The sequence below is a fragment of the Triturus cristatus genome, chromosome 1_2, assembly GCF_964204655.1.
Source record: "Triturus cristatus chromosome 1_2, aTriCri1.1, whole genome shotgun sequence".
Lineage (NCBI taxonomy): Eukaryota > Metazoa > Chordata > Amphibia > Caudata > Salamandridae > Triturus > Triturus cristatus.
The window spans coordinates 997932583-997956371 of NC_140580.1; the positions used below are offsets into that span (position 1 = coordinate 997932583).

At 43.8% G+C, this 23789-nt stretch overlaps 1 protein-coding gene across 1 annotated transcript in view; it reads left to right on the top strand.

Annotated features, from left to right (window-relative positions):
• The first annotated feature begins 1305 nt into the window (after positions 1–1305).
• Positions 1306–23789, top strand: part of LOC146868564 (ficolin-2-like) — a 319234-nt gene continuing 296750 nt past the window's right edge. The window contains exon 1 of the mRNA XM_085611295.1: positions 1306–1664. Within this exon, the coding sequence (XP_085467421.1) occupies positions 1586–1664 (79 nt within the window). The 5' untranslated portion in view covers positions 1306–1585. The remainder of the gene's footprint in view (positions 1665–23789) is intronic.

Genomic DNA, 23789 nt, shown 5'->3' on the forward strand with positions numbered 1-23789 from the left:
CAGTGATTCTGGGCAAATCACTTAATCTCCCTGTGCCTGAATGTGTCCTTGTGTAACGTAACGGTGATCATGTAAAGCGCTCCAATACCTTCGGGTCGAGTTCGCGCTATATAAATCTGCATTAATAAAAAACAGGCCCAGGCCCACAGACACTGCACAAATGTCTTGCTGCAGGGTAGTCTTGGTGTCAGTTATGGCCTCCACGATCTTATCCAATTGAATTGGAGCCATATGGGGTCTGCAGGGGGTGGCAGTAGACATGTCGGTGTCAGCGAGAGTATCGTGGGCTGGGTCTTGAGTTTCTGGTGGGGCTCCCCCCAGTCTGGTTTTGGGTTTCCCCATTTGCAGTGCCGTAGGTGTCTCGAAAATCCTGTGTTGTCTCACCAGGAACACACGGGCTGTTCTCTGCTGCCGCACAGCGTCAGGGGTAAATCGATCTCAGGGTGCGCCTGTCTCCGTCCGCTGTTTGTGGTCGCTCCTTCTCGGTCTTTCTGAGAGGCGACGGGTGGAGGAGAGTCTTGGAGCCTTCTCTCTGCGCCTCGACCGGTTTCAGGTTTGTTATGCCGCTAGCGCCAATTTCACTTTACAACCTGCGTGATTATGTGTTTCCTACAGGAGCCCAGGTCTTAGTGCGTCTCGGGTAATGTAGTGCCCTTCCCCATCTGCCCATGGGCTCCAGGGTGTGTCACAATCTTCTGGGGCAGGTATAGTGACGTCACTACTCTGTCCATCAATTGTTCTTTTTGCAGTGGTCTGGGCTCTCTCCGCCACAAGGTGGTTTGGTTCGGGGGGTGCAGGGGCCACGGCGTCACCCATCCAACCCTGATGATCACCGGGACTTCGTCTCCTGCAAGACCTAGCCCCTCTCTCAAGTCCCTGCTGCAGGCCTCGCAGTGTCCGATTGCGAGGTCTCCAGTCCGATCGTTTCTCGGCTGTTGTTTCCCAGCAGCGCTTGTCTGGGCTTCCGCTGCAGGCCGCCCCGTGCGTGGGGCGCGGGACCTCGTCCCTGGGCTAAACTACAGCTACAGTCTCGCTCACCGCCGTTCTCTTGTTGGGCTGCAATCAAGGGGGGCCAGGAGAAGTTACTGCGAATTCTAGGACATCAGATACAATGCTCACCCTTGGGAGCCCTATTTTATTTGGACTTGGAACAATAAAAACGTTATTACTGGAATCGGAAAATCTTGGTGGTTAAGGTTGAAAGACGAGCTAGCTCGTTGCTATCTTGGCCGAAGGCCAATGAAAAGGGCTCTTTCGACAGTTTAGAAAATAACAGCAAATGAGAGCTTGGAGGCAATCCAGAATGTCACGCTTGAGTTAGAGCGAGACACAAGAACGTTAATAGGGCTGCTACAATTGATGACCCTTCGGTTAACATCACAAAGACGTCATCTATCTATTAGATTAGGGTGAAGGGTGCTGAAAGGAACGTGGCGGCCAAGAGAGCCAGGGAGGGAACGGAAGGGGGTGTGAAACCGATATAAGGAGGACCGGGGGGCTTTTTCTGTTACTTGAAGAATACTTTCAACAAGTACTGGGCTCGAAAAGAACAGGGACTGACCCATCTGCGAGACCGTCAGCAGCCATGAGAGGGGTTGTACAGTCCACGTGGTTCTTTGTCCTGTGCGCTGTGACGCTGTGCAGCGCCGAAGACACCTGCCCAGGTGAGCAAACCACACACAAGCACCTGCCAGCAAACCTTTCTGCACCCTTTAAACAATGAGCCTTGCATCTTTTCCTTGAAGCAGCGTATTTGTTCCCAAATGTAATTAGTGTTAAAACTACAGAACCCCACACAAAATGTTCCTTGGATCAAAAATAAGCAGTGTGTCTTTTTAAGAGTTCCTAGAGATGTTCCTGCGGATTTATGATTGTTCATCGATCCATTGCATACGTTCATTTATTCCTCCACCCTCCTTTCTTCATTCACTACTGCATGCAGTCATTCATTCCTCCATCCTCATTTCTTCATACACTATTGCATACGTTCATTCATTCCTCCATCCTAATGTCTTCATTCGCTGTTGCATACATTCATTCCTCCATCCTCATTTCTTCATCCACTGTTGCATACATTCATTCATTCCTCCATCCTAATGTCTTCATTCACTGTTGCATACATTAATTCCTCCATTCTAATTTCTTCATCCACTACTGCATACAGTCATTCATTCCTCCACCCTAATTTCTTCATTCACTACTGCATACAGTCATTCATTCCTCCATCCTCATTTCTGCATCCACTATTGCATACAGTCATTCATTCCTCCACCCTCATTTCTTCATTCACTACTGCATACAGTCATTTATTCCTCCACCCTCCTTTCTTCATTCACTACTGCATGCAGTCATTCATTCCTCCATCCTCATTTCTGCATCCACTATTGCATACCTTCATTCATTCCTCCATCCTTATGTCTTCATCCACTGTTGCATACATTCATTCAACATTCCTCTCATTTATTTGAATTCATGGACCATGGCTACATCTCCAGATGCTACATATGGGGTTGCGAGGAAAGCCTCAGCACCTCAGTCCGAGACATCTAAACCATCATAGGCGGTGGGGGCTCGCACAGGTAAGAGCGGTGGGGTGGCGGGGCGCGGTTACGGGCAGGCGGGGGAAACTTGAAGTATTTCTGCACATGGTTTTGTGTCTGAGGAGACAGATGCTGCCGCCACGTGTCCTGTTACTGTAACTTCGCATTATATGACGCTTGTTGCACACGTTGTATATGTTCAAACCCGGATCTAGAGGGATGTCCAGGTGGGCCTGTTTGCAATTAGATTCACAGCCTTTGTTCTTTTTAGGTCTCGGCTAGCGATGGCTGCGCTTGCGCAGTCTCGCTCGCGAGATTTAATGACTTTAAGAAGAGGGGCTTGCACCCGCCCCTCTTCTCTCCTGTTCTCCATTGGCTGGCCTCTTAAATGCTGGCCAGCCACTGGAGAAGAGGTCCAGTCACTCCGAATAAGCCCCGTCCTTTTCGGATCGGGGGGCGTGGTTTTTGCGAAAATTCTTAATCGTGCTGGCCGTCCCCTTTTTCCGACGGTGGGCGTGTTTTTTTTTTTTTTGTTTTCCCTGTTTTCAAGCTCATTTTGTGTTGGTTGCTGTGAGGCGAAGGCTTCCCGGAGCTGTCTGGTAAGTGAGGTTTTTTTAAATTTATGTTTGTTATTGTTTTGTTGCTTTTTATCCTACTTTGTCTTTGTTTGTTTGTTACAGGGCTTCCCCGTTGCTTCCCTGGTTCCAACTTATTCGTCTTCTAAACTTTTTCAAAATGCGGGAATGTATGATCAGTGCGGACTTCCCCATCATCCCTGTTAGCTCCTCTTACTTTCAATGGTCCCTGTCCTCCCCTATTACCAATAGCATTTCAGTTTGTTAGACTCGCCGCCCGCTTTGGCCCGATTATTTGGCTTCATTCTGTGCTCCGTTCTCCCCGCCTTCCTTTTAGTATTGCTCCCAAAGACTCCTTCCTTACGTACTTGCTCCTCCCTTCCACTATTGTGCTTGGATGCACTCTATAGTCAACATTTCCTCCCATACCCGCCGACTCCTCCCCCTTGCTGCCTCCCTTGGGACCACCATCCAGTTAATATCCCTAAGTTGTTTATCCCTCCCCCTTCGTTTTGTGTGTCTAACCGTCGCCCCGGTTATTTTTCGTATGATTTATCTCAGCCCCCCCCCCGCCTCCTTCCGTGACCCCTCCTTTGTGCTTCTTCGAATCAGGCGCCGCTGCGGGCAGCCCTATCTCTGCCGCCGGGGTCCTGGCAGCCCGTGCAGAGAGGCCCGGGAGAGCCCGTGCTACCGCCGCCGCTCAGACACACCACGGTGAGTGCGAAAGAGCGCGGGACGCTAAGGGGGAGCCCGGTGCTGGGAGGGAGAGTTACTAGTTCCCACTCCCTGTGGGCGAGAAGGCCCCGCCTTCCTTGAGGGAAGAGGGTATCAGGCATACCGGGACAGAGGCCCCAATGTACATATCGACACCACAAGGGGGGAGGGGGAGGTGGCGAGCAGTACTACCCTGCCATCATAGACAGAGGGGTGGACTGCAACACAGGACCGTAGGCCTGGGGCGGTGCACAATGAGGAGAAGGCGGCCGGATTATACGGCACGTCATCGTGGGAGCCCGGATTGGAGGAGGATTTTTTAATGTAGAAATATGCGTGTGTGGTTATGTGGATATTAGTTACATCACTGTCAGTGGCACAAGGGAAGGAAGGGAAAATCTGAAGTGTCATTCACTTCAATGCAGGACCCGCAATACCTGATCCTTCAAAGTTACACAAGTGCCTAGGATCCGGCGTGCTTCCGATATACTGTATAAATCACATGTTGCATACCTCTCTGCCTGGTCTGCTTACTTGATGGGAGATGTAGACTGAAGTCCAACTTTTGAAAGGCAGTGCAGATGTAGACTGAAATCCGACTTTTGAAAGGCAGTGGCTTTGTTGCTGCTCACAACCCACTGCAGTGATTTAAAATGTGTTTGTGCTTTGCGTGAAGTTGAGTATTTGTTTTGGGAATTCTTGTGATCCCGATTTATTTGTTGATCTGACTCGTCGAGTTCAGCAGTGTCCTCCTTCCTATTCCGACACGTCTATCGTCTTCACCTATTCAGGTCCGGTCAACATTCCCGATTTGCCCATGAGCAGAGATGCTTGTGTGACCAATTCAACAATTGCAAGTGCCTGGAACATTAGTCCTACCACAGTTAGTTACTGTAGCTTAGTTAAGCACTCATATGGTTAGTATGGCTTACGATGTAAGCTTTTTTAGCCTGCAATTACCCAGGACCTTTTAATTCTACAAATATGAAATATATTATATGCTTATTTTCTTTCGTTCTGCCCCATTGGTCTGTTATTGTGTCATTCACATTTCTTCTGCCCACTACAGCATACAGCACGGCGCAATGCGCCAGCCCACTAAGGCCATTGGATAACTTCAGTGTAAGGGACTGCACTCCTCCCTTTTGCAAGGAGCAAATCGGACACAAAGTACTGGCGACTACCATGACAATGTGTGCTTTTTGAGACCAACAAAATATTTTTACAGTTAGCCAATATTTTTTTCATTGATGAGGGCACTGCAGCTTTAACAATGCCTTTTTATTTTATTAAGTGTGTTCAGCCCGTTGGAATACGTCACTTTTGTCTATTTATTTTTGTAAATCATCAAGGATTGGAACATGCTTTAGTTTGCTTTCAGCCTTGGTGTAGTGTGACTCGCCTGCAAAAGATCATCATTTAAAGTAACCACGTTTTTGTTACTGAGATAGAACAGTATTTGGATCATTAAAACAGATTTTTCTTTTGTAATTCTTTATACTCATGGTACTGCCACTAGCCCCTGCCTTTATTCCTCAAGTCCTTTAAAGTAAAGAAACCTATTATTGGCCACTTTGTTGTTCCTTTTTTTGCATTTTGATTTGAATAAAACATGTTATCATACATAATAGTTATGGCATGTACAGTGGGCGATCGATGTGTGCCCACACACATATATTAACTGATGGGCATTGAGCTATCAACGGTGCTTCATTAGTAAAACAAGAAGTGCCAGGGCTCTCGCCAGGAGGCCACTGCAGCTGGCACCACACACTGCCCCTCCCATCGCTGCCAATGACGATACTAACACAACTCCTAATTGTCTCACTCCTACATATGTAACAATTCAGACAATTCCAGGACCCCTAACCTAAAAACATGACCTGGGAGGCAGGTATTAACATTTTAATGTATATTGAATCAACAAATACCTGCTGTGCTCATCTTTAAATTAGACAGATACCGGCACCAGGTGGCAGACTGCCACAAGTGCGTACAATTAAGTGACGGTGCCGAGCACTGGGAACCACAGGTTTAATGTAGGCACTGTCTGCGAGTTCGCTCTCATCACCTCAAGTTTGCATGTGGGCCGAAGTGTAAAGAGCTGATTGGTATAATTTATTGTGTTGATAAAACAAACTCCCGAAGTAGGAGCATTTTTTGTTATTGAAACAAAAAACAAGTGACCCCTGATATGCAGGGTATCCGCTCCCTATCCTGTGCACGTGGGCTTTGTATATTTTCCTAGTCCATGTCCTCCATGCATGACATATTGGACATGAGCATGAAAAGTCAGTGAGGTTCGCCTGCCCTCAAAAGTGCAGGGAAACCATTGCTTTGGCGTATGACCCACAAGGTCAGAGGTTTACACTGGTAGATCCAGTGGAGGTACGACTTGTGCAAAAATGCCACCCACAACTCTTGGAGCCTTTCCCTTTCCGATGCATAATACAGTTTTTTAGAAATGCTCGCTGCCCTAATTTCTGACTCAAATGACATTTCTTTTTTTGCTTAATAATATGGCAAATAGGTTGCCCATTGTGGTATTGAAGAAACACATTGTCTTTAAACATGGTGGTATATTTGTCTTTGCATAACAATTAATTTGCACTCTTTTTACGGGAGACTTTTCCTTATAAAGTACATTTTTTGCGATTGATAAATGTAACCCCTTTTGTGGTGGTTGTTTTGGTTCTGCTTGCCACAGAGGACGCAGTGCTTTAGTGCACTCTAAATATTTGCGCGTTTCCGCCTTTATCGCGTTGTCTGCGAGTGCCCAAGGCAAACTTGAAATTGTTTAGCTACAAGCTTCCCCATTTAGTAACGCGTTTCTAAGGTCTTGGTTTCTGCCGTTCTGTATTACAGATTTGCGGTATACACTACTTAAAAAGTAGGAAAATTGTACACCCTTCTTCCACTAGTCAATAACAATAAACAAAATGGAGCAAAAAAACATTCGTATTGTGGGAGTGAAAAAAATTAAATATGTTTGTGCATCTAAATGGGATATAAACAGTAAGTCTCTCCATGGTAGGGCCTAATAAGACAATTAAGAAGATGACATTTGTTTATTACTTTTTGTTGCTTAATTCTACCTTTTGGTAATTTCTAAAAACTGTATTTAGAATTTATGAGCCTACAACGGCAAATCCAGATTGCTACTTCGATTGAGAAAGAATGAAAGACTCCAGCGAGTAAAGAGCGAGATAGTTAATCCTTTCTTGTAACGCATGCACACGAAATGGGTGAACTGCACAGATGTAGCCAGCAACCAAAATGGGCCTGCAATGTATGAGAATACAAAGGCATGTTGGCAACATACGTTAATAAAATAATTTTATATATATTTAGGGCTTAATGGATGCACTATGCTAGTTTGAAAAAACAATCCTCCATTTAAGTAGTTAACCTTTACTTCAGTGGTACAGTCCTCTATTTGTGAAATTAGGTGGCTGCAGATGTTGGAAGGAGCGCCAACAGAGTGGATAGGCCAGGATGCAAAAGCAGAAAACTCATAAAGAGACACGTAAATGCTGGTCAGGTAACATGCTGAGTGAAGCATAGCATTGTAGTTCACATGTTTTAAGCTACCCTTAATTGCTTAAGCCATGAAAAGCACACTCTTGAGAGAGATTAAGCTATTGACATTGTAAATAACAATGCCGTTTCTTTAAATGTTTTAAAAACAAAAACATAAACAAAAATAATGTTATGAGCAATGCCAATAGCTCTAACTTTAACAATGCCGAGACCATTGCATTGTAAATGCTTGTTCTTAATTCTACCTGGGCCCGCAGCCTTGCTTTATCTGCTTAATTGTTTAGCTTTCATGAATAACGCCAATGCCATGGGCTGCTTGAAGTGTCTGGGACAGGCGTCAAGGCAGTCGAAATGATGGCTGTTATCATGCATGTGTGAACAACTGGGGTATCTATGACGCTCCCAATACATGAGAAGAGACAGAGCCAAGTTCCCATCACATGGTACTAAAGAGAGGCCATACAGCAGAAACATTGTGATAGGATGTTTCCATCCCAAGCAAAGTAATTGAAAATGTACGTACAGTCGTTCAAATATCTCGAGTCTCCTAATATAATTTAAAGGAATTTAAGGCACAATCAGCACACTGTGGTACCCGTGGGCTTATTCTCTCCCCAAAAACTATTTCCCGAAAAATTCTGTGTTTTGATTGCATGAGAAGCTAGGAATGCATTGAAAGGCGAGAGTGATGGGTAGGGGAGTTGGGAGAGAGGTAGGAGGAGGGGGAGGCAGAGAGAGGGAGGATCGTGCGCATGAGAGAGAAGACCGTGAAGAGAAGGGTGGATTGGAAAGACAGAGGAGGATGGTGCAGAGTTAGAGGAATGGGAGGACAAGCAAGAAGGATGAGGTGGGGAGAGATGGGTGAGGTGGAAACAGAAGGGTGAGGCGGAGAGAGAGGAGGCTGATGCACAGTAGAAGCATGGCAAGGTGGAGTAAGAGGGGGAGGTGAGCTGGAAAGAAAGGATGAGGTAGGGAGTAAGAGGGTGAGGCAGAGAAAGAGGAGCATGATGTGGAGAGAGAAGAGAATGAGGTGGGTAGAAGCGGAGAGAGCGAACTGTGAGGCAGAAAGTGAAAGGGGATGAGGTAGAGGAAGCAGAAGAGGTAAAGCACATAGGTACAAACCCTTAGAAATACTGAGTAAAATTAGTAGCACAACCCGGACAGTAGGTAGAGTATGCTGCTCCTCACCTCTGCAAGACTATCTTGCATGTGCAGACCCAGCTTTTAAACACCTGGGAGATGCAGGGCAACCCCAGTCATCTTTATGGCCCTACTATGCTTCACCCTGGCCCTCTCGGATCCCGAATCCCGGAGCCGGGCCTGTATATGTTCTGTGATTAGGGATGGAGATCCTGCTGCCACCTGCCTTCTTACTGTTCTGTCAGTGTAGATAATGGTATTTCTATAATGCAAATGTAGCTGGAGAGGCTCTATCCCTCTAAACAGCTCTGCGAGCCCAGGGTTGGGGTTCAACATCGTGTCGGAGGTGCCAGGGGTGGTGGGTTCCTATCCTGTAGGGTGCTCTTTGAAGAGTCTCTTCAGCTTGTTCTAAAGTGAAGGAGGGGCTGGGACATGTTGATATTTAAGTTGTTCATGGTCCTGGGTGTATTGATGGAAAATACCTGCTTTTGGATCCTTCCTTCTTGCATTCCTTTGTTTCAAACCTCACAATCTCCTGACTTCTGGTCTGGGCTTCCCATCAGAAGTGGTTTTGTTTTTGGCCACATAAGCTAGGTTATTACCTATTCTGTACCTGTGTTGCATGTTAGTGAAACTTGGTGAACACGAGCTTCAGCAGGACAAGTTGGCCTCACACACACGTCAGGTGTGACATGGGCATTAGCAGAGAACACTTCCCTCACGCGCAGAGCATCAGAGTGCCACATGGGCATCAGGAGTGCCAGCGTGCCTCACATAAACAGAGAACAATGGGAAAGATGAGAAGGGAAGAGACAAGAAAGGAGGTTCACTTTTACTTTTATCTCAGCTATTCCCTCCCATTGCACTGCTCTCCTATGTCCAACTCCCTGCTCTGATTATCCCCTAACCCCTTGCTCTACAACCAGGTTTGTGCTGTGTAAAACCACACATGCAAGCATGTCTACCACTCAAGTGTCCACAATAAATGCTTCCCTCTCATGCACAGAACAGGTACCACAAGGGCAGTAACAGTACAAGCCTTACCCGTGAGCATGCACAGTCACAGAGATATTCAAAAGACACACACACAAACACATTTTATTTAAAATCGTTTGAGATTCTGTTCTCTCTATATCCCTCCCCACAGACTGCAATGCAGGGTTGGTATAAAGACTTACATAGCCTACCTGTTGTGGTTGTGCTGTCTAAGGGTGCACTGGTTCTTTGGACAGACTGATGTCTGTGGGTGCCTACAGCTGCATTTCCTAAACCATACAAGGCAGGGTGGGTTTAGATTGAGGGTGAGGGCTCTTTAGGGATTCCTTGGGCCTTTTCTGAGTCAGAAGGGCTAGTGTTGTTACTTTATGGACTAGGCCTCCTAGGTCAGAGCTCGTAGCTCACGTGGTATCCGGGGATAGTCATTCCGGGTCAGGGCTCATGGGTGATGTCACATCCTGCTCACATGGCCTGAAAGTGATGTCACTTCTGAGGTAGGACTTCGCGAGCAGGTTTCACGGGTGATGCCACTTCCTGGTTACATTGTCCTTTCCCTTCCTGGGAGGGACTGCTGTGGTGTTTATAGGGTGATGGAAGGTATCCTTTCTTTCCACTGACGTTGATGTGAATAGGTGAAGTTTAGATGAAGATATGTGGGTTTTCAAAAGTGTGCATATCAATCAAGATAAAGAGTGGGGAAAAGCCATATCACCAGATGATTGTACATTGACAATAACCTCATAAATGGATAATAAGAATGTTTTGACTAATGAGATTGTTACATTTGGATGAAAATGTAAGCATCTCGGAATGTATTTTATTATGTGATTGTATCTAAAAAATAGCTTGTTGCATGTAAGTCAATGAAAGGTTAATCTAGCTTGAAGTCAGCTATAGTGTTTACCGACCTACACAATGACTAACAAGATTCTATTGGATTTTATCGGTTGAGAAATGACACACGTAATCGTGAAAGCGAATCCACTATTCCATTTTTGTACTTGTGTTAGTCTGAATTCCAAAATACATAATTCTTCAACTTTACACATTAGAGGAACAAACAAAATTCCCCAATCATGCAACTTATCTGTTGCTTCTCGAAGTATCACTCTTTTTGATGAATGATGTATTATTATGCAATGGAAGTTATAGCTAAGATCTAGAATTGAGCCACAAATAGCGAATAATATTCAGAAAAGATGTTCGAATGCAGAGTAAATATTTGCCCTGCGGGGCAGTACATGAGTTTTACAATCAATCAATCAACCACTCAATCAATTAATCAATCAATCAACTCGGATTTTTAGAGCGCGGTTAATTATGTGAGAGGGTATCCAGGTCCTGGGTTCTTGCTGGGCTCAGTCGATAAGCCATGTCTTGAGTCCCTTTCTGAATTCCTGCAGGGAGGATGATGTTCAGAGGTAGAGGGGGAGGTCGTTCCAGGAGTATGTGGCTAAGTAGGAGAAGGATTGTTCTCCACTGTAGCTTCGGCGAAGGTGGAGAGTGTGGTTGAGGGAGGTGGAACGCAGGTGTCTGGAGGGTTGGTGGAAGTTCAGGCTGTGGTTGCTGTATGCTGGTCCTAGGTCGTGGAGGGCTTGAAGGCGTGTGTAAGCATCTTGAAGTGGCATCTTTTCTGCAAAGGGGGCCAGTGGAGGTTTCTGGGGTGGGGGTGATGTAGGCCTATTTGAGGAGGTTGAGGATGAGTCTAGCGGCTGCGTTCTAAATTGTCTGGAGTCTCTTCAGGAGTTGAGTGGTGATTCCTACATAAATTGTGTTTCCATAGTCCAACTGGCTAGTAAATAGAGCTTGAGTGACGGTTTTCCTGGTGTTGGCGAGGAGCCACCTGGAGATTTTTGGAGTATGATGAAGGTGTGGAAGCAGGCGGAGGAGACTGCATTGATCTGATATTTCATGGTGAGTTTACTCACTTGGATGATGCATTTTGTGCAATAAAATCCCCAAATATATATATATGTACTTCTATACATATATACACACACACCCATATGTATACACACACAAATACACACACACATATATGTATATATATATATTTATATATTATATATATGTATATATACATATATATATATATTCACTGAAAAAATCATAGGTTTCAGGGGCGTTATAGTTAGTCGGACATTTCACTCGTACAAAACCATAGAAATTCCCCCGTTATAGTTAGTTCAGCTAACTATAACACGCGCGCCCGCAATGCACTGCTCATGACGTCACATATTACATCACTCATGACATGGTCAGTGACATCACTGATGACATCTCAAATGACATCACTGATGACATCTCTGATGACATCATCCTTGTGATAGAGTGACAGACCTCCTCTCACCCTAATATAACCTTTGATACACACACTCAAAAATACAAATTAACAATGGACATACCAATACCAGTTACAACACACCTATTCAGTAATTCCAAGATCTACACACACATCCACTCATTCACCAACAGTCCCTATACAGTCACTCATACATGTTATAACTCATCATATGTACTCATACACCTATACATCCTGTTAGACACCGCCACACATCCATAGAGTTACTCACGCACATAGTCACACATGCAAACAAAGTATCACACATCCATTTACTTGCATATACAGTTATACACACACTGCCACACTTACTTCTACAGAAACTTACACATACTTACTCTCTTAAACAATCACTTATAGAAACACCTACTTATTTGTACAGGAACTCTTCCAATCTCTCACTCTCACATATACTCACTTATATACACCAATACTCACATATACTAGTTTAAAACAAACATATGTAGTTACTCATAAAGACACTATTGAGACAGTCATTAACTCACTAACACACCCATACACACACTCATCCACCTATACAGTCCTGCACACATGCTGTCTTCAACACATACAAACAGTGAGTCACTCATTCATGCATCTATGCACTAAGTAATACCCCCACCGAACCATACAGACACTCAGACACTCAGACACTCATACTGATACTCAAAAAAACAACTAATAACCCATATAGACACTCATGTAGCTACTCACCAACCCATGCAGCCACTTATACATAAAGTGAGAGACTGATCAGATATTTACATATTTAAACATTACTCACTAACCCATGTATTCACTAAGATACACTTAATCAGTCAGTTATACAATCAATTTAAAATAAAGAAAATCATCCATTTAGACTCTTATATACCCATTATTCTTCCATCGACCTTGAGATATACATATATAAAAATATTTAATTTTCAGAAAAACACACATTCACTGGATGATGTCATCAGTGATGTAATTTGAGATGTCATCAGTGATGTCACGAGTGATGTCACTGACCATGTCATGAGTGATGTAATATGTGATGTCATCAGCAGTGCATTGCGGGCGCGCGAGTTATAGTTAGCTGAAACCTATGATTTTTTCAGTGAATTTCTAAGGTTTTTTAAATGCTAATTTCTAACTATAATGTGCCTGAAACCTATGGTTTTTTCAGTCAATATATATATATTTATTATACTATGTTTCCAAAAGTTCGTTGTGAAATCACCGCTCTCCTCCCTCGCGACGCCGGTGCCAGCAACGGTCACAACTCCGCCTCAAATGTTTAACCCAGGATAGAATCCGAGTATTTCTCCGAATAAATCCAGCGGCACACCAAGGACAACACAATATACCTTTATTGTGTCACAAAAACAGAACTACGCGTTTCGGCGAAGCCTTTGTCAAGTTACTGACCTGTGCCCAACTTCCCCTAGAAATACAGGTCAAGGTTCATTAACATAGAAGAAAAACTTTACGAGCGCTCTGTTCGAGACAAGAATTAATTGTCAAAAACATTCATAAATTATGACGTTTCATCAATATACAGTTGGAATTCCCCACTATATGATAATGTGCAAATTCTTTACAGTTTAACATAGTAAACACAAATTATAATTGTTTCAAGGGCAAGTGCCTATGCCATTCATTATTGCACATTTTTAAAAAAAAGACACAGAGCCGTTTCGTAATCCACTTGATTATAAGGAATAATTCGAGATGAACCTTGATACATGGCACCATCAAATTCATTTCAAGTACGGAACTACTCACGAAATAAATAATTATTTTATCGGTAATGGTAATGTACCCACAATATTGACTTTTGATAGACCAATGTCTATGTTAAATCACAGCCCATACTATACATATTATAACAGGATTCCTGTGGGTAATGTACCCATTCAATTTTCAGACAATCAAAAGCTCATTATGCGTCGGGCTATTAAAAGGTTCAGATATTGTGCCAAACTCCGATTAATAAAACGTTAGGACACGTACATAAGGTTACGGTGCCAATCAAGCTCATATAACCTTCCAAGTCATATAGGGGGAATATACAGGTGGGCATGTCGGTCAAATGCTGTGAGTGAGATGTGAGGGGCGACCCTGGTGAACCCAATGACCAATGAAAGAAACTAAGTGAGAAAATAATAATAGTAACAAGAATAAAATAAAATAGAGATAGGTACAGATGGTCTCTGTTACTATGCTAAGCCTAGCTAATAGTCTAGAGAGACTGACAATATTCAATTGATCAGGACACTATGAATGAATGAAGCGGAACTTGTAACGCGCAAACTTAGCCCAATGGGCGTCAAGGCGCCTAACATAAAAGCTGACTGGAAGAACACATGAGAACTTACTGATATGCCTTTATAAAGAACCAGGTTTTAAGCGCTTTTCTAAACAAGGCCAAAGAGGGAAGAGCCTTAATCTCTAGAGGAAGGCCATTCCAGAGTAGAGGCGCAACGGTATCCTAAATCTGTTCACTCTATAATGTCAAATTAAAATTATAGTGATGTTTAAAAATAACACTCAGTATGGTAATGCAGAGAGAAACGGTATAGCACCATGCTAAATCAATTAACCTATGTGGGTTGCTAATTCTTCCCCATAATTAATCCCATTGGGAATTTTAGCATTAAGTTCGATGATGTACTTTGATTCGGTAATCCTCAAGAGTTTTTCCCGGTCCCCTCCTCTAGGAAGGGGTAGGATTCTATCAATGCCAAAGAATTTGATCAAGTCAGTGTTGCTCTGATGTTTATCCTGATAATGCCTCGCTACGGGATAATTGAGATCCTTATTGGTTACAGCTCTCATATGCTGTAATATTCGGGTTTTTAACTGCAGTTTGGTACTGCCCACGTAGTTTAACCCACAAGGGCATTCCAGGACATAGATTGTATAGTCGCTGGTGCAGGTGATGAATTTCCTGATAGGCTTTTTCAATATCCTATTCTTCCCCACTGTGTAGCTATCACGATTATTGCTGTGTCTACACGCCTTGCAGGAACCACATTTTCTGAAACCCTTAGCTGTTCCCAACCAACTTGTGCTGTTAGATACATTTTGATAACTATGTACCAGTTGGTCTCTCAATGATTTGGATTTTTTATATGTTATTGCAGGTGTTACGCCTATATCTGAGCCTATTGTGGAAATGTGGATTTTCCTGATCAGTTATGTCCCCTATCTTGGACCCCAACGGTTCTATGTGCATGTCACAAGTACATGTATGTTCCCCCCAGTTCCAGTTATGAAGACGCAAATACATGTGTGTCCACCGTCAACATGTCCTCTGTCAGATCCGCCATGAATAGGCCGGATATTCCATTCCTAAATATGAAAGGCCACCGGCTTTATATGGTTCACTTATGCCATTTTACAGTCCAGGCAAGTAGGCCCTGATTCTGTCATCAAACTCCTTTTGCCTTCTGCCTCTGAAAGCTCCAGTCTGAGCCTGCATCTGTGACCATGAACTTTGTCTCATTCTCTGCGCGGCTCACGAAGCCTGACATCAGCCTATTCTCTGCCAAGAACTGTATTTCACCTTCGAATTATCTGCTTCCCCCTCAGCCGATGCATTCCTGCCTAGTAGTTTAAGTAAACATTCTTCCAGTTACCAAGCAAAAGGCCCGGCTTCTCTGTCCTCATGCAAGTAATTCATAGCCCTGTCACCATGGAATATTCCTACCCCCTCGCATTCAGTGTAGACACTTAGACGCTTGTACACGCACGCACAGTCAGTATAGAATAGATTCTGTCCGAGAGTCCTTCTTTTGCGGATAACATAGTTCTTTAAACATAGGATGTTAGATATGATTTGGGATTAGGTTGACCTGACCCCCCAGACTTTTCGTCTCCACATGTAGAGCTAATGTCAAGTCCCCTTCACCCCCTAGTTACACGTCAATTACACGTCATACTGCTGCGCGCGCATCTATGTCAAGTATTATCTTATAGATCCACCTATGCATGACATCATAACCAATCATGTTTCCTTTTTACTCCTTATTACACCCATTTTCGGTTACGCAGGTACCACGTCAAGTTCCTTATCAATTGTTACGCCTACTGTATTTGCTTCATTATAATGTATGTACTATAAAAGTTACTTCTTGTCAATAAAGTATGTACTTCACTTCCTGAACCCCCGTGGTGATGGAACTTGGAGCATCCGATTATAATCGATCATTGGAATAAAGCCCATTCCGAAACTCTAATATCACGGATTCTGCCTCTCATTTTACTGAGCTATTTTATTATGATTCTGTATCAAATTCAGTCCCGGTAAAGGAATTTTATTTACCACATGATGGCGCCCGAACAGGGACACTTTCTCATCTCACGCGCCGGCGGTGAGTTGTAGGCCCGGTCTCCTGCCACAGCTGGACGGACAATTACGCGTACCAGCAGGATTTCCTGTATCTCCCTCCGGTCAAGCGGGGGCGACTGAGACTACGATCAACACCCAGACGAGGCGGTGAGAAGTGCGAAGTATCCCGACCAGAGCCTAGCTGAGAGAGCAAGATCCGAGGTATACCGAGACCCACCAGTTCGAAGTCAAGTCCAGTTCCCGACGAGTCGAGTCGAGTCCAGTCCGGTTCAAGTTCAGGTTACCGAGGCCTTCCGTTTCCGAAGCTACCCGGTGAGTACCATTACTGGGGAGGCATTTCTGACGTGCACATAGGTTGTGCCGGTCAAGACGGGTTTGGGTACACAAATCCGGTCTGCACTGTTTTAGCAGTGTATCTGTACTGTTTAGCAGTATATCAAGTATTCCGAAGTATCTAGTTATTGTCAAGAATTATGCTTGGTGATTAGTTATGCAGACGATCATCATTGTTGCTTATTCTAAAGGTTAAAAAATGTTTAATGTTTAATGTCTAATGTGTTAAACGTCCTGCATATTGTGGTATGAATGGTTGTTCATTAGTGTGCTTTTGTATTAAGTGTGTTCAAAATTAAGTATCGGATCAGTTGTCGATATGCCGCTCTTTTCGAAATTAAGACAGATTACTACTAGGAAAGGGGTACTTGAAGAAGCCGTCCCTATTCCTCCTAGGGATACTCCAGGGCACTTCATGTATCACAAACATGGCTTAGACGCTATATTATTTCTTGATTTATGGGTAGACTACACCAAGGGATTACCAGAAAGTCAGAGGTGGCCCGCAGCTGGGACCTGGGATGCAGAGTGCATCATGAAAGTCGAGGAAGAGTTATGGAAAAGGAAAGTCAGACAGTCACAGAAAGACGCCGTTGAGTTATGGCGTAAAGAATCTCATAGACGTACAGAAAAAGCACGTAGACAGGAAGAGAAGAGTAAAGAAAGTTCAAATAAAGTTCAAGAAGATCTATTAATTGAGGAAGGTATCCGAGTGAAATCAGAACAAGTAGATAGGCAAAGAAATGCCCTCATGAATGGTATGTATCCCCTTCTAGCCGAAGGATTACCTAAGGCTACTCTAGAGATACCGAAAGACTTGTCACCCCCATTATTCCCAATTAAGGTACATCCTAAGGGGCATCCTAGAACCGCAGAAGATGTTTTTCTTTCCTCATATTTAGATGACGTAGCTCCCGAGTATGCAAATTCCGCCCCACATAGACCGCATACCAGGGAGGTCCAACGCCAAGATCCAGCACCCGTATCCCTACAGCAACCAATAGAGTCACAAGTTCGGGCAAGCACATCTGTTTCCGCATCTGTCCCTACAGGTACTTCCATAGCTGTGTCCACACCTATAGTTGCCGTGTCACGTTCGACGAATCCTTTCACACCCGACGCCCCAGATGGGGCCACGGGAGGTGCTACCAATACTTTTTCCACGCCACCTAGAATAAATAAACTTATTTTTCAAGAGTCAGCGCATTCACGTACACCCAAATTCGTAAGTGAACGTGCGCTTAAGGAACTTCTTATAGATTGTAGATATGACCCGGTGATCGGTAAAGAGGACGAAATGATCCTGGCATCATTACGTATCAGACGAGCCGCAGGGTATTTAGCGAAGTTACCAGGAATGACTGCGCATCTAGATAAAATATATCATTTTGTTCAAACAGGGCGAGATCCAGAATGTATTAACAGAGCTATGGAATACCAGAAAGTAGAGATACAAGGGGAACTGTTACGTTTCCTCATAAACTGTGTGATCAGAAATCAAGACCGACCGGGGGTAGACCCGGATGCAATGCAAATTCTTACAAGATGGAGCCAGAATATATCAGAAGGGAGACACGATAAGCAAAATTGTATAATAGCCATGTGCCGAAAGATCCGTAAAGAAATAGAACGCCTACACGAAGAGCGATTAGAGACAGACGAGTTCGAACCAAGCGAGGAAGAAGGGTCAGGACCGCCCGCGGGACAGTTGGACACCATAGCCTATGTAGGTAGAGGAAGATCTTGTAATAGGGATCAGACTAGATGTCATACTGACTCAATACATCCGATATGTCCAGATAATAACAAGAATTTCCAGATACCTATAATTAATATAAGGTCTAACGAGCATTCGTTCCAAACTGCCGACAAACTACTCCGAGAACGAAGGGGTTATCATTTTCTCGATTCTATGGATGAACAAGATTTAGCCAGGACAGCTGTCCACTGGGTAGACAGTCCCGGAAAATATAGTGATGCTACAGTAGTACGCACATTTTTGAATCTCACCCCAGATGAACAGAGGTTAGCTGGGATTTATATGATTCAACAACTCATTATACTATATCGGAGTCAGCATTCGGACCCTGGTCCCTTACCTGACATATTGACTGAATTACTTATGAATAAATGGAGAGGTCCAGGTACTGAATTAATTAAAGAAATTCTAATATCAAGAAAGCAGTATATTCTTTTTGTATGCTCAGAGCATGCCTCATTGCCCGGCAAGGAAAGAACCACGTATCACATGGATAGACAGAATCCCTTACGAGAAGTACACCCAATAAGAGACGAGGACAACGAGTTTAGGCGCGTATTTGTATATACGCCCATATCAAAAATAGAACTGTTGCAAATGAAGAAAGTGGTACCCAGTCATGACAAAGATCCAGCGGGTTTTCACCGAGAAATTAAAGACATGTTACTCATGGGAGAGTATACCTATCCCGACATTATGACGATATTAAAGGTGTTGATGCCTGCTGGCATTTATGAGAAACTCAAGGAAAAAGAGTGGGAGGTAGGAGACCAAAAGATAGAATGGTCAGCATTGGAAGCAGAAGAAAGGGCCCGAACTGCAGGTTCGGGGCTTGGGGACAAAACTAAAGCACTACCAGGTTTACTAGTACAGGTACTGCCACGTTTATTAACTACGAAAAAGGAAGATTGGGGTACAATTTCAGCCTGTAAACAGAAGCAAGATGAAGACACTAGTGATTACTATGCCCGATTCGAGAAATGTTTTGGTATAAATAGTGGCATAAAAGCAAGTAGCGAATCATACCCGCATCTGTTTGTAACAAAATTAGTAGAAAATGCTCTGCCCCCAGTGAAGAATAGAGTATTAAAATTCGAGAGTACCTGGCAAGGTAACACTCCATTACAAATGTTACAAATGTTACAGTACCATCACAATAGAATTAGAGAGGAACAAGAACATGAACACAGACGCATGAAAGACACAAAAATGAAAATGCTAGTTTCCCAGACAGTTCCAGCTGAAGGACATAAAAAGGGTATGACACATTCCGATTCAACAGGACCTGTAAAAGGGACATGCAATTATTGTAAAAAGCCAGGTCATTATGTACACGATTGTCCAGTTCTAAAACATAATATCTCTATAGGTAAAACACAAGAAAGATCACGGCCACTAAGACAAGATCAGAATGAACAAGGAGCTATGCAGCATGCCCAGGCCATGCCAGCCGCACAACAGCCAATACAGTTTGTGCCAGCTGCACCACCGTTGCCTGCTGCTGCCACACAGACCACAACACGACAAATGTATCAGACTGCACAGTATGAATATCCTGAGTATCAGCGTTACGCATGAACTAGCCTAGAGAGGGAAGTTGACTTACCCCTTATCGAGATTCCTGTAGATCAAGAAGGACCTTATGTACATAGTGAATTATTAGGTCAAGATAGAAAATTTTTACTCGATACAGGGGCAAGTCGAACAACTATAAAACGTAGTGAAGTTCCAGGGGCACCCCTCTCAGGCTCTCAGAATATTTCCCTTGGTTTTTCAGGAAAACCTATTGTTAATGAAGTATCACAGCCTCTTCCACTTACGATAGGACCTTTGACCCGAACTACAGATTTATTGCTTACTAAATCATGTCCAGAAAACTTGCTAGGAATAAAAACTCTGAAAGCCCTAGGAGCCATAATATGTTGTTCTCCGGAAGGAGTAAGGTTGTTTTTACGTGATTTTAAAGGTCACTATGTATCTAGAGACATGGATCCCCGACTACAGACTTTACCTACACATCTATGGGCACAAGGCCCTACTGATGTTGGTTGCATGAATATTACACCATATCGAGTCACACTCAAGGCAGGAGTGGTGCTACCACGAATGCGACAATACAAGTTACCACCAGATGCTGTAGTGGCTTTACTACAAATCATTGACGAGCTAATTGCCCAAGGAGTAGTTGTAGAAACAGACTCCAATGTATGTAATTCACCGATAATTCCGATTCTTAAACGAACAGATCCTACAGCCCCGCCAGTATATCGATTGGTTATTGATCTGCGCGAGTTAAACAAATGCATTGTGCCACAATTTCCTGTGGTTACAGATATCTCGTCATTATTGACAGCTATTGATTCTGAAGCAACATTCTTTACTGTAATTGACCTCAAGAATGCCTTTTTCAGCGTCCCAATAGATCCGGAAAGTCAATATTTGTTCGGATTTAGTTTAAATGGGCGCAGCTTTAAATTCTCACGCGCACCTCAAGGATTTACAGAAAGCCCCAGCATCTATAGCCAAGCACTGAAACGAGAACTTGACAGTATCCACATGCCAGTTAACACTGCTCTGCTTCAATATGTCGATGATCTGCTGATCACCGCGAGAAGCGAACCCGAATGTGAGAAAGCATCACTGACAGTTTTACAATTTCTAGCCGAAAAGGGGCACAAGGTGTCCCCTTCTAAGCTGCAATTCTGTGTCCAGCGAGTTGTTTATCTTGGACACTCGCTGTCCAAGGAGGGAAGGCAGCTTACACCCGAACGCATTCAGTTAATAGCTAACATGCCAATACCCAAGACACAAAAGGAAGTACGAGCTTTCATAGGCCTCACGTCATATTGCAGGCAGTGGATCCCTCAGTACGCATTTCTAGCAAAACCACTCATTCAGTTAACCACACAGGAGGCAGCCACACCGACTGTTCTCCCTTGGACTCAGGAACACACACAAGCTTTTGAAAGCCTAAAGAAAGCTTTATGTCAAGCACCCGTTTTAGCAACGCCATGTTACAGAAAACAGTTTACACTCTTTGTTACAGAACGCGAAGGTACTGCTTTGTCAGTACTCACACAGGAGCAAGCAGGAGCACACAAACCATGTGCTTATTTTTCTAGTACATTAGATCCCGTAGCTCAGGCTTTGCCTGCATGCCTGAAATCAGTAGCAGCGACAGCTTTAGCAATCAGACAAAGCGATGCTATAGTGTTAGGACATCCATTGACAGTTCAAGTACCACACGCAGTAGAGGTTCTTGTGAATAGAACGCAAACACAACACTTGACTATAGCACGACTTACGGGGTATGAACTTACATTGTTTCAGCCACATATAGAAATCAGACGCTGTAACACATTGAATCCTGCCACACTTCTACCTGTAATCGGAACAGACCCACTAGCCCATGACTGTATTGAAGTTATTACGATAACGACGAAACCCAGACAAGACTTAACCGATGTCCCATTGTCAGATCCAGACCTGACATTGTATGTAGATGGTTCATGCATGAGAACAAGTACAGGAGAGTTAGTGGCCGCTTACGCAGTCACAACAGATACTGAAGTTATTGAAACTAATCGTATAAATACTTTGTCAGCTCAAGCCGCAGAGCTCATCGCTCTGACACAAGCCTGTATTCAAGCCACGAATAAAAAAGTCAACATATACACTGACTCACGTTATGCATTCGGAGTTGTACATGACTTCGGCGTGCTGTGGCGAGAGAGAGGTTATTTAACTTCCCACGGTGCCCACATTCAGCACGGACCCCTCATTCATGCCTTATTAGATGCAATACATCTACCCACTGCAATATCAATTATGAAATGTAAGGCTCATACGAAGGTTACTGATATCATTTCCCAAGGCAATGATCTAGCCGACAGAACAGCTAAACAGACTGCTCAAACTCAAACCCCCGACATGACAAAGACAATAGTCCCGACACCGACATATTGCATGACAGTTAAAGATCCTACTCTTGACGTAATTGACATACAGACACATGCTACACCAGATGAAATAAAGAAATGGACTGAATTAGGAGGGATCCAAACGGACCAAGGATGGATGATGAAGGAAAAATCTGTATGGTTCCTTCCTGACTCAATGGTCCAAGTTATAATTAACACTATACATAGTCCAGCACATCTAGGAGAAAAAGCTATGCTAGACAGCATTCAACACATTTGGTTCAATAAACATTTACGAGCAGCAGCAAAACAAAAGGTCCGTACCTGTATGATCTGTTGTCAGTTTAACCCAGGAAAAAGCGTTCCCGTAGAACAGGGTGGATTTCATACTCCTAATCATCCTTTTGAAGTACTCCAGATGGATTATATCCAGATGGAACGATGTCGAGGATTCAAATATGTTCTTGTAGTTGTCTGCGCTCTGTCCCGTTGGACAGAGGCATACCCGGTTTCAGATTACACTGCCCCTACTTCTGCCAAACAGTTGGTTCGAGAATTCTTCCCACGATACGGTTTACCACGTGCTGTTCACTCAGATAACGGCCAGCCGTTTTCATCCGAATTAATGAAACACGTTTCACTTCTGTTAGGATATCAGTGGAAATTCCACTGTGTCCGACACCCCGAGGCAGCAGGTCTCGTAGAAAGACATAACCAGATCCTGAAAATCAGAATGTCCAAAATATGCAGAGAAAAAGGTGTCGACTGGGTAGTAGCGTTACCCGTTGCACTCTTTTACATGAGAATGGTAGCACACTCACGAACAGGGTTATCCCCGTATGAGGTGATCTTCGGCAGACCACCGAATATGTGGGGGACGCCCATACCACGCAAAATAACTGATATTGACTGTAATATGCTGACAGATTACTTGGCTTCCTTGATGTCTGCACTACAATCTTGTCGTTCACAGGTAGCTGCAGCCTTTCCCGACAACACTGAGGTGAAACCCCATGACGTTGTTCCGGGTGATCTTGTGTTTGTGAGGAATTTCGACCGAAAGACTCAGCTGGAGCCCAGGTGGAAAGCACCCAAGTTGGTCCTGTTGACCACGAGGACAGCCGTGAAGATCGAGGGCCGCAAGGGCTGGATTCATTCAAGTCATATCAAGAAATTTCATGGACTATCCTCGGATATAGACACTGTGCCCTGCACTCCCTCACAGACTGATCCAAAACTTCCTTTGGTTGAAAAAACTGAAACAGAACTTTTTAAAGAAAAATTGAGGCCTAGAACGTCAGACAATTTGATTGTTTAAGTCCTCTCCAAGGTGAAGCGGTTGAATTTGTCCCTGACATGTATCCTCTAGACCTGAATCATGAACAGTCGCGAAAAATGTTGAAACGACAGGCGTATTATAAATCACTGCGTAGCCACTGTATGGGGACATTATTAATTCTGTTTTTATTGAGTCTTTTAATAATTATTACAAGTATGTTGTTGCACATATATTACCCTATTTCTAGACATGTTTATAATGTTACTGCTGAACATTCTTTTAGTGACTTACCTCCGCATGAATTATCTTATAGACT